Below are 12,520 nucleotides of genomic sequence, written 5' to 3' on the forward strand. Positions count from 1 at the left end.
TTTCCACCGAGAGGCACAGCATGGAATGGCTACTATCCATACCTAAGTGTTCAGTAATTAAAAGGACAACATTCTTGGAAAAAAAAAAAAAAGAATGCAAAAATCAAGTACAAAAGCATGTGTACATACTTTCTACTAGAATTACCTCCACTATGACGCAGGGCCTGTGACTGTCCCCTCTGTGCTCCTAGTGACCCAGCCAGGAGGCCAGCTCAGAAGAGGTCCTCCATTAATAGCCACTAAATTGAATTAAACATGGATACCATCTATGATACCAGTGTCCAGCTATCCTGTCTGGTCATCTATATGAAGGGAGGGTCCTCTTCAGTCAGAGAGAAGGCTGCCACTCAGTTTAGAAGAGTTTTGGTATCATAAAACTATAACAATGGCATTTTGAAGAACCCAGGGAATCTCAGGTAAAGATCAGGAAAGTTTCACAGAGGAGAGGACAACTGGGTTAGGTCTCAGTGAGGGATGGAGGGAAGAAGGAAGGCATATAACATACATGAACAACCGTCGGTGGTGGGTGTCACTCCCGTTTCACAGTTGAGGAAAGCAAGAGTGAAAAGCTCAAGTACACTGCACAGGCAAACGGCTGATTGAAAATTTGTATCTGGTACCAAAATGTCTACAGGCTTCTCTGGGAAAGTCCATTGAGATTTCAGCACCAAAATGAAGTTCTAAAAGATTAAGCGGGGGTCATCTGGTTCTAGCCAAGAACCAAATCATCTGCAGGCTACTGCTCTCTCCTGAGAAACACTGCAGACCTATCCCTTCCTTCCTCGGCAGAGGAAATGGGCTTTGCAAGCACAGGGATGGCATGTGCGGCGGCCATGATGTGTGGGGAACTGCTAATAATCTTTTTTGGACTGAACACAGGACTCATAAGGGCTAGGATGGAGGCGAGCAAGAGAGACTGAAGGGATTGCCCGGGAGAGGGTACAGGTAGACAGATCCACAATAAGTGGTTTGCATTTTATTTTCCAGACAACAAAAAGCACCAACTGTTTTTAAGTTGGGAGGTGGCACAATCGATTTGTGTTTTAGCAAATCCCTCTGGGAGCGACATGGAGGATCAACTGGCAGAAAAGAAGCTGGAGGTGGGAAAATTACCCAAAGGCTGGTCGAATAATCCAGACAGAGAGTTTGAGCATCTGAGTGGGGGCTATCGCTATGATGAGAGGAAAGACTCAGCCGACACAGGCCACAGGGAGAGGCCTGCGGGGATCTGGACGTGGGCTGCTGGAGAGGGAGCAGAGTCAAAGGTAGCTCCTTTGGGAACAGGTCATTGCTGGGAAAGATGTCAATGAGCTGTGAATTCAAAGCTCAGCAAAACTAAGTCAACTTACAAAGCCAGGTTCACACCAGGGCTGGTGGCCAATTGGTTAAAAATACGATCACTACAGTAAAACAACAACAACAACTAAACATCACCTATAAATGCTTGACTGGGATCTAGCAATGGTTACCGATAAAGACAAGAGCCTGATAGCAGAATACAGTTAATCAAGTCCCCATGCCATACTTTTAAATAATAGAAAAAAGTACATAAAGCTCCTCTTTCTCACTAGAAATATATTACTTTTAAGTATCTACATATCATCTCCACTGAGAAGTAGTCTCTACGGAGCAAAAACTTCCACGTCCTGGGCTGGAACACGTCTGGGTGCCTCATGTGCAGCCCTAGGCTTGCAGAGTAAGAGGGCTTGCTGGTTTTGTCCTTTGTTTCTTCAGCAGGTCAGTAAGGAATGGCTGAGAAGAGTTAGGGGAAAGGGAAAGAAGAGGGATTAAAGGGGCAAAAGGGGAAGGAAGGAAAGAAGAGAGAAACGCATACTATATTGCAAAAACATAGCCGGTATAAAAACCATCAGATTTTTTTTTAAAGCACTAATTTGATTTTGGTGGAGTTTCCTCTTTAAAGGAGCAGTGTTGAATGCATCAGCATGAGCAAGAAGATTCACAAGCAAGTTGCCTCTGTTTATAACTAATGTCAGCAGTAGGACCAGAGAGTCGTTCTTACCATGTTTCAGATGTAGGCAGCTGTCATTCTTGGACCTGTACCTGCAGAAAATTGTGTCTTTAACAAATTTTTATTGAAGAGGTTTTTGTACATTCCAAATACGTAGTAGCTACAACATCCTGTGGACTTGTTTGCTTTACTTTTTATGGTTCTTATACCAGCCATTTTTATTTGTGCAGTACAAGTAGTGGCCTTACTTTCAATGAAAGAAAAAGGGGAAATAAATAGAACCTCACTGGTTGATGCCTTGAATTAACATCCAGGAAAGATAAACCCTATTGTCATGTTTTCTATTTTCAGAAAACCCAAGCCACAGAAAAGATTCTCAAGGACACACATAAGGTAGCATATTATAAAATCAGAACAGAAATTGTTATTGTGAGGAGCTGTGCAGACAGAAGCACAGCAGAAGTGTTAGAGAGGATGTAGACAATGAAAGCAAAAACAAGACAAAACCCACCACAGTTAACAACCAGGATTCCGGGGGACAGGGTTTGGGAAAGGAGCGTTCAGACATACCTTCACATAGTCACATTTAAAAGAAAGGCCTTTTGAACATTTTTAAAGACTCTCAGGAAGGAAAGCAGAGTTTAGAAAATCACAGGTTACAGGTGCAGAATAAAGCAGGGTGCAGAAGACGCAGACTACTTTAAGAGGTGTTTGTCATAAGCAGGAGAACTGACTGGGAAGTCATATGGTGCCTACCTGATGTCGATTCCTGGAGTTTCTCTCTCTTCCTCTTCTTCTTCTTACCCTGGAAGAAGACGGGCACACGGTCACGTTACGGACTAGACTGTGAACACAGGCAGGAATGGGACACAACGGTACAAAAGGCAGGCAGGCAACAAAGAGAAAAAGGTGCCTCCTTCTCGCTCTCTTTACCATCTATACCTAGAAACCGAGAGCGAGAGCGAGAGAGAAAGTTCTTACCTCTTTGTGACCTTTGTCTCTACTGCTTCCTACTTTACTATCAGTACTGACAATGGAAGGGGCCTCCCACATACACACTAGGGTAATGACATGCTAGGCCTGTGGCCACAGATGCCCATTCAAGCCAAGCCCACTTACGGAGGCATTCTGCTAGCAACCACCACACCTAGAACCCACTTCTGGTGGTGTTCATGATAAATCTTCCTTCCTGTCAATTCCACCATGTAATTAAACATTCATGATATTAGGTGAAGACCCTTAGCCCCCATGGCACAGGCCTAACATCATCAAGGATAGCGGCAGAAAGATAAGATTGAACCTGAGAAAATGAAAGGTAATTTCAAAGACATATCTGGCAAATTTGGACCCTGTTTCCTAAAACAGACACAATAACACGAATACTCATGCAATCTTAAATACATCTCGAAATCACCTTCAGCACAGATTCACAATTTTAAGTCCCATTTATAGTGCTCTAATTTTCTATTTTTCTTCCTAATTTCCCCTAAAAATAATTGTAATAGGGCACAGACACAGTACATATTCAATTCATATGTATAGTAAATGGCCTGGGTTAGGGCGGTATTTTCAAATAACTATACCAGAACACATATCACATCCAATAGTTCTATCTTATGTCTGCTGTAATAATCACATTAACCAAGAACAAAACGTAAAACTGTAAGGTTACGTTGAACATACTGTGTGAATATATAAAAGTATAATTTTATGCACCTCAGGATAGTTTTTCTACATGTCATGTGACCTGACTGCTGAAGCTTTAAAGCTTTGGAAGGTTGATTCAAACCATCCTCCCAAACAGCAGATATTCGTGACCCTGGGAAATGGCATATCGAAAATCATGGCGTCGTCTTTAACACTGTTACTAAAAGCAGTCTGGCAGGAGGGGAACAGACGGAGGGAGCGCATGCTTCTCCTGGGCTTCCTCTATCTTCCTTTCAAACGGCATTACTGTGGTTTCCAGAAGGTGCTGTGAGGTGGTGTCGTGTGTCAGGAGCTTCTCCTCACTTTCTCTTCCTCGCTCCCATTTGCCTTTCAACACTCCTCTCGAGAGCCGGCTCTCGGGAACCTCCTCAGCCCTACTCACCTCTGTCCCTCCGGTCTGCTCCCCCTCAGGCAGACCTCACTGCCAGAACCCAGCTCCTCCCAGCCCCTGTAGCAGGCGGCCCCTCACCACACGGCCCCTGGCTCCTGAGAGCACCACCTTAGCATCTCAGCACATCTCCGCCACTTTGCGCCATGCCCAGCACACACGACTGTGGCCTGAGGTGTCAGACTGCTAGTGTCTTTGAGAAATAACCTGTATTAAATTCTGGGTATGAACTAACATTTCATGGTAGACAGAAAAGACTTAAGTAGTTTGGATGTACTGATGTCAACTTACACAAAAAACTCATCCATGTGTGGTAAAAATAAAAATATTCTTCATTAAAATTATATATGATACTGGGGATATTAAGCATTAAATTTAAAAGCTCTAACAATACCAATATCTGGCTGATCTCACCTAAGAAAATATATGCACTGTTGACTTATGAAAACTCCTGTTATAAAAGTTATAAAAAATAAACGCGCTAAGAACTGAAGTTATAAAATATGTGATGCCACAGAACAGAGCATTTTAATATTAAATAACTGAGATACAATATTTAATATGAGGATAGGGGTAGCGATCTGACACTAACTGCTAAGACACAAGGCATGCATCTTGTTTAAATGCCATTCCTATGCTGTTACTGTAAGAATAATCTCTAGCTAAAGCGCTATCACTTGATTAACTTGTTTGCCTTACTAATTAATAGGCTGATATTTATTGTTATAAAAATTGTATGTGACGAAGCTGGGTTTTCCCTTCATTCCAGGGGATCCCACAATCAAGTTATACAAAACAATTTCCTTTAAAAATTGTGCAGAACATCTTTAAAGGTAAATTCATACTATGCTGGCTTTCTTCAAAACTACTTTCTTCTCATCTCCCCACATGGAGAAAAGGAGAGAGGGACAGAATATGTGTTTATCTTTTTTTTAAAATATTTTATTTATTTATTTGACAGCGAGAGAGGGAACACAAGCAGGGGGAGTGGGAGAGGGAGAAGCAGGCTCCCCGCCGAGCACGGAGCCTGATGCGGGGCTCGATCCCAGGACCCTGGGACCATGACCTGAGCCGAAGGCAGACGCTTAACGACTGAGCCACCCAGGCACCCCTGTGTTTATCTCTTTTTAAAGTTTTATCCTTTACCTAAGATTCAGAAACAGAAACTTCCCTCAAAGACATTCAACAAGCAATGTTAAATCTATACAAATTCACAGCACAGCATAGCCCTTCCATGGGTCAAATCTAACCAGAAAGATGCTAATAATTGCCCAGAGAACAGAAGCACAGCTCAGGGGTGAAAACTCTTGAATTACATCAGTCTACTTAAGAAGGCGCTGGGAAGACTGTGCTAGTCTGCTACAGAGAAGGCAGACTGCATAGATTTTGAAAGTCAGGGAGACCCAGGTAACAATTGCAATTTTAGCCACTATATGGCCGTGGACTAATTACTTAACCTGTCTAAACCCTCAATTTCCCCCATACTGCATTAAAATGCAATACTACTACTCATGACCCTAAATTATTACAAGGATTAGAAAATATCACAGAAAACATTTAAGACAGGTCTTGACAATAGGCATATGGTAGTTATTAAGGCAAGCAAACAGGAGCTCAGGAGGGTCCAGTGAGCCACTGCTCCTAAGTAGCAAGCACCAAGACTCTTCCTTCCTGTGTCACAGTGGTAGCCAGGGTTTAAGCTTCAAATCCTGACCAGTAGAGACTTTCTTCAGAGCACGTTACAGGAAACAAATGTGTTCCAAAAGTCCTGGTGTTCCATCATATGGGATGTATGACCTTAGACAGGGGGCCCCATAGGACCATCTACAGCAATGGTCACACATTTAAATTATATATTAATGGCTTCACCCTCACCCTTTTTAAAAAAGGAACAATTCTACCTAATATTAAGGCTGTCCTACTTGGTTTTTCTAATGCCAGGCTCACATGGAACACTGAAAATGATCTTCAAAAATTTTAAATTAGGAGCTTAATCAAAATTGATCCCTTCCATAAAATATAAAACTGAAATATATAATTTATAATACACTTTCTCAGTAATAGCCTTTACTGTATCAAGACCACGTTAGTAAAACCTACAAATTCTAAAGTAATAAAATAACGGGGACTATAAATGGGGTATTCTGGCCAATTAGGACAACTTAAAAAATATAATACCTACTCCATCTGAATAAAATACATAATAGACATCAAGGTACAGTACTACGAACAAAAAAATTATTAAATCTAGCTTTAATTAGTCTGTGGCAAAACAGTCGCTTGAATACGTTTTTAAGAATTAGAAAATATCCTTTTGGAAAGAAATTTGACAGTAAGTATCAAAGAGCCTTTATAATGTTTATATCCTTTAACTCAATTAATTCCACTACTGTGAATCTATCCTACAGAAATAATAGCCCTAAACACAGAAGAAAAATTGTTATGCATAGATATCTTCATAGTAGGATTATTTCTAATTGTAAAAAAAAATAAATGTCTAAAAAACAGGAAAAAAATGGTTGTGACATTCACTCAAAATACTATAATATAGCCATTAAAATTGATACATAGAAACACTATGCTGTAACAGAAAAATGCTTATTATATATAAAAGCATGACACCAAAGTGTATGTACACACACACACACACACACACAATTATATCCAAGTTAAAAAACCATGTACACAGAAAAAATACCTGGAAGATAATGTAACTAATTATTACTAATGTCACCTTTACAGGATGAGATTATGGGCTTTTAATTTTTATTTTAAAGATGTATTTATTTATTTGAGAGAGAGAGAGCACAAGCAGGGGGAGGGGCAGAGGGAGGAGAGAATCTCAAACAGACTCCTTGCTGAGTACAGAGCCTGATGTGGGGCTTGATCCCACAACCCTGAGACCATGACCTGAGCTGAAATCAAGAGCTGGCTGCTAAACTGACTGGCCACCTGGGCACCTCGAGATTACAGGCTTTTTTAAAAAATTGTTTTTCATGGGGCACCTGGGTGGCTCAGTCTTTAAGCGTCTGCCCTCGGCTCAGGTCATGATCCCAGGGTCCTGGGATCGAGCCCCGCATCGGGCTCCCTGCTCAGTGGGAAGCCTGCTTCTCCCTCTCCCACTCCCCCTGCTTGTGTTCCCTCTCTCACTGTGTCTCTCTCTCTCTCTGTCAAATAAATAAATAAAATCTTTAAAAAAAATTGTTTTTCACCATTTTTATGGATTTTTTTGGATTAAAGTTTTACCTAAAAAATGTATTATATAACCAGAGGAAAAAAAAGTATGACAGCTCAATGCTTTCCAAATTTAATATATCCATGAAATCTTTATTATAAAGTTCATGAACTTCCCCAAATAGGAAAGAGTACTGGCATTATGTATATAGTAGTCCTCCCTTATCTGTCACTTTGCTTTCCACAGTTTTAGTTACCCCTGGTCAAACAGGGTCTGGAAGCAGACAATGCTCCTTCTAATGTGGCGTCAGCAGGTCGAGAGCAGCCTAACACAACACTGCAATACCTACATCAGTCAGCTCACTTCATGTCATCATGTTACTGTCTCACATCCTCACGAGGAGAGGGGGGAGTATGGTACAGTAAGATATTTTTAGAGAGACAGACTACATTGACATAACTCTTAGTACAGTATATTGTTATGATTGTTCTATATTGTTGTTAATCGCTTACTGTGTCTACTTTATAAACTTTATCATAGGTATGTATGAACGGGAAAAAACATAGTACATGCAGGGTTCAGTACTATTGGTGGTTTCAGGAATCCACTGGGGGTTCTGAAATGTATCCCCTGTGAATAAGGGAGGATGGGGGGGACACTGTACTCTAAAACACATTTCCATCACAAAAGGAACAGAAAGAGGGGCGCCTGGTGGCTCAGTTGGTTAAGCATCTGCCTTCGGCTCAGGTCATGATCCCAGGGTCCTGGGATTGAGTCCTATGTGGGGCTCCCCGCTCAGCAGGAACCCTGCTTCTCCCTCTCCCTCTGCCTGCCGCTCCCCTGGCTTGTGCTCTCTCGCTCCCTCTCTTGCAAATAAATAAATGAAATGAAACATATAAATGTTTCATTTAAATAAAATAAATAAATGAAACCTTAAAAAAATAATAAAACAAAAGTAACAAAGGATGAGTGACAGTAGCGAGCTGTTGGCATGCAGAAGAGCTTACGTAATTGTCTCTCGCAGACCAGCCTGGATAGAGCTGCATATGTAGCTGTCTTTCCTTCCGTGCTAATTCGTAATATTTAGCCTGCTCTTCACGGGAGAGGGCATGCCACTAAAACAAAAAGAGGAAGGAGAACCAATCAAGTAAGTAAGCAAAAGAGAAGTAATACTACATATTTCATGTTTCAAACATCAAAGAATGAAAATATTAAGCACTTAAACTCTGATTTATTTTTAAATGACAGAAGAGCGAGTCCTGCACAGACCCACTCGGAGTCTGGCGGCGAGAGTGCGACCCCAGCTTAGGTCTCTATCCTGTTCTCCCACATCACATGCAACACATCAAAGGCAATTAAAGAGCCGAAGTAAAATGATCTGTCACCCACCCCTTCTCTTTTCCAGTGTAAATTAGGAAGAACTTTCACTGGTGAACCTCAACACCCAACTTAGTGCTTTTTTAGTCTGTACCATAGTCTGGTATTCGAGACCAAGTACCATTTATTTATGCAAAATGTGATAATTTCCAGATGTCTTTTCCACACGGATGCATCCTCACCTCACATGGACACTCTCCCACTCTGTCAATATGAAGAGTCTGAAACCCGCATCCTAGGATCCTGTCTATAAAGCAAGACCTCAAGTCAGTCTGCCTCTGTCCCGTCACCTTCTCCTCACACTACCTGTCTAGAGGGAGCATACGGATAACATGGTCCAGTCACACGTGCGCTCTTTATAGCTATGGTTTTTAGCTTCCTTCTGATGGAAAGCAAGGAGCACTACCTAGGTTTATTTTGCCATCTAGAATCTGAGACTGGAGTATCTAACCTGGAGAATGTAACCCTTTTGTTACCTGGTTGTAATGTATGTAACCTGGAGAATGTTTCCCTTTTAATAACTGACATAATTATGTATCATATACAGCAAAATAGCTTGTGTACGCAAGGCATCCGTTCGGAAATTTAAGCAGCTTACATTTGCACATTGCTTTGCATATGTTTGCACACGACTCAATCTAGGTGCCCTAGCAGGCAGTTTTCAAGTATTTTCCCCACTTCTTCAGTGCTAGCATCTGCCAGTGGAACCTTCCAGGAGAACCGGCTGGACTTTGGGGGACGAACGAGCCGCAGAGGATGGCACGGAGGCAAAGCCACGGGAGGGGCAGACCTGACCCACACCACCCACACCCACACCCTGGGTCGGCTCCCACCTGCCCACTCCTGCTCGCCCCAGCTCTCGGTGCTAGGAGGGTCTTTCTCATTCATGGCTACCCTGCCTAATTGATTTTAATTTTCCTGTCCTAGTTTTAAAAACGAAGGAAAAGAAAAGAAAGGTGTGGCTGAACTGGAGTGGGGAAAGGACAGAGGAGTGAGGGAGAGAGGCAACGAGAGAGAGAAAGTTCTCCGGGAGGAGGCTCCTGAGGTGTGGCTAGGCAGCTCTCCTCAAGAGAACAAACACCTGCTGCTCCTGCTTGCTCCAAGACCAGGGGCCTGATCCCAAGAAGAAGGCTGAAGCACCTTTTGCGGCACCCACCCTCCCACTCCAGCTTCCGGCACAGGCGGTGCCTAAGGGCAGGGCCTCGGATTCAGTTCCTCTGAAAGCCCCTGAAACCAGCCTGGGCCTCAGTGTTGGATAGGACAGATGGCTCCTTTTTAAATCACTTCAGAAGTGCAGAGCGTCAAGCGGTTAAGAAGCAGGACCTGGGTCCGAATCTGAAAGCAAATCAGGTAATATGCTTTTCTTTTAAAAAATGATGAGGGGCCAGGGGAGCCGGACACGCTGGGGAGGTGGAAGGAAAAAAACCCTGAAAAAAAAAAGTTACCTGAGACACAGTTCTTTGTACCCGCAGAACGAACACAATTAGTGAAATCAAGCCTAAGAAGGAAGCATGTCTGAGGCAGTACTGCGAGTTTAAACCGGGCTTCTCCCAACCACTGGCCTTGCTTAATCTGGAACACTGACCCAGTACCAGAGACCTACATAGGGCAGAAAACAAACTGGACACAATGGAAAAGATCTGCTTTGATTGTCTGTTGGGGTTTGTTTTTTTTTTTTTTTTTTTTTTAAGAAAAGACTGATCATTAATATTTACACAGTTCTGGTGCTAAATGTGATTGGCAAGAGGCAAAGTGTTACCAATCAGGAACAAACAGGGAGACAAAAAGGAAAAAAAAGTAAAATTATAACTTTTGTAAATTTATCATTTGACAAGTCAGAACTCAAACTAATGCAATATTCATGGGTATAATTTTATATAGTTTCTGGCAGCTTTATAACTTGCTGAGAAAACCTGGAATAAGTTTTATAAAATTTCTCTCTCAAAATATGTATGGAGGTTAGGTCTTCTACCCAAACAACAAGTTATTTTTGAGTTAAAACGGGACATTTAAGTTGACAAAATGATCCCAGCTAACAAAACTGAGCAAAACGCAAGGAGAAAAAGCAGGCCACGAACTATTTACTTGAATTTTCAGTTGCTTTTAGTTCCCTGGTAATTCTAATATTTTTGATCTACCCACAAATAAAAGATCCTTTACCAGGGTAAAACAATGGTATTAAAGCCTTGTAAATGAAAATAAAAAGTCTAGTACAAACTAGAAAGATGGTCTTTCTTTATAGGAATTTCTGAAACACAATGGGCTTTTAAAAACACTTTTCTATCTCTTGCTTACTGAAAAACTGAATTTAAAAAAAATCAGATTTCATTGTCAACATTTCCCAAGTTGTTGGGAAAATACCAATTTAACTTTAGAAAACGTATACAGTCCAAGATAAAAAAAATTCTGACAATAAATTTGCAACAAATGGACTTTCCTTAACAGCCTGGAAGGTCTGAAAAGGTTTCTTTTAAAGTAAGATTTGTGCTATTATTATTTATGACATGAAGAAGAAAACTTTAATTCAAATGACTGAACATTTCTTTTCAGATATACAGTATAAATGAATAAAATAAAAAAGATAAAATGTGCCAGAATGGATTTAAGTTCTACTTTTAAGAATTCTAATTATCCCAGTGTAAAACTTCATGATTTTAAAAGCAGGAACTTTAAAGAACTAGCAAGGACTACCCTGCCAGAGGGGTTATGAAAGGATAGAAAACCTGATCTTAATCAAAGATCTCAGAGACCTATAAATAGAAACAGGTGTCCAAATCAAAGACAGAGAGAGATCCCAAATGAGAACCACCTTTTAGGACACACGCTCTGATCTGGGGATCGTTAAGGGACCTGAGAAAGTAGCAATTGTTGGAAATGTGCATTAAAAATAGGAAGCATACCTCCGTATCATATCCTTACTTACTCTCTTGAGCAGGAAAATACTTCCCACTGGAGGGCCAGGGGACCTTTAACTCAAAAACGGGAAAAAAGCTAAGAGTTTTATAAAAACTAAACAAAGAACATCAACCCTTCTTTCCCTCTGGTTTCTTCTTTTAAAGGGTCGGGGGGATGGTCATCAGCCTTTAAAATTTTAAGGCGAAGTTCCTCAAAGATGATGGGAATCATTTATCTGCTATGCTCTGGCTTGGGAAATCACTGTAATTATTGTTATTAAGTGTTTAAGAATCCACAGGGAGGGAGAGTATTGTACATGGGGCACCAAGAGAGCTATAATCTGCCACCACACCCTACCCCCTAAAACCCTGGTGTCCTGCAGATTGGAAATAACTGCATTTTTTTTATTCTATACAACAGGAATCAAAAATACAAGAGAGCTTACTTCCCTCTATCTGTTCACGTGGCCTGGAAATCTCCTGCATGTCTTCCATTATGAATGTTGAAATTTATTAGGTTTGTATCAAACATGGTAAAAATTACCCCCAACAACAGCTAAAACACGATCATCTAAGTTTTACAAAGGTCGTTAGACCTTTCTTGCCTAAATGCTGATTTACAAATCATGAATTTCTTGAGAGGTTGCAAAAACAAATACATAAGGTCATAATTTAATAAACTATCACACATATATGAAGAGCATCAACAAATTAAAATGAAGCATTTCTAAAATTATAATGTAATATTAGAAAAATTCCAATTTTTTCCACCACTCCTCAGATACCTAACGTTTTAAAACCTTTTCAATCCTGAGAAAAGCACCTGGAAAGACTTCCTGGCCTCTGGGTGGTGGCTGGATAAAGAAATCTTAGAGTGCCTGTGCTAGTGGTAGCCTAGTGCCTGGCATACGGTAGGTGATCAGAAAAGTATCCTGGCATGAGTAAAAGAAGGAATGAAAAGAAAGGAGGCAATGCAGAAACCATGCGCATATACACTTTAAGACCCAGAG

General features: G+C 41.1%; 1 protein-coding gene across 5 annotated transcripts in view; it reads right to left on the reverse strand.

Moving 5' to 3' along the window:
* Positions 1–12,520, reverse strand: part of LEF1 (lymphoid enhancer binding factor 1) — a 120,155-nt gene that overhangs the window by 11,798 nt on the left and 95,837 nt on the right. For 3 of the 5 annotated variants that reach the window (XM_027599907.2, XM_027599905.2, XM_027599908.2), the window contains 2 exons: positions 8,247–8,354; positions 2,726–2,774 (listed from right to left, as the gene is read on the reverse strand). In XM_027599907.2, coding sequence (XP_027455708.1) covers positions 2,726–2,774; positions 8,247–8,354 — 157 coding nt within the window. Of the gene's footprint in view, positions 1–2,020; positions 2,062–2,725; positions 2,775–8,246; positions 8,355–12,520 lie in introns of all 5 variants that reach the window. The other 2 variants (XM_027599906.2, XM_027599909.2) reach the window with 1 other exon arrangement.

Source organism: Zalophus californianus, chromosome 2, assembly GCF_009762305.2.
Source record: "Zalophus californianus isolate mZalCal1 chromosome 2, mZalCal1.pri.v2, whole genome shotgun sequence".
Lineage (NCBI taxonomy): Eukaryota > Metazoa > Chordata > Mammalia > Carnivora > Otariidae > Zalophus > Zalophus californianus.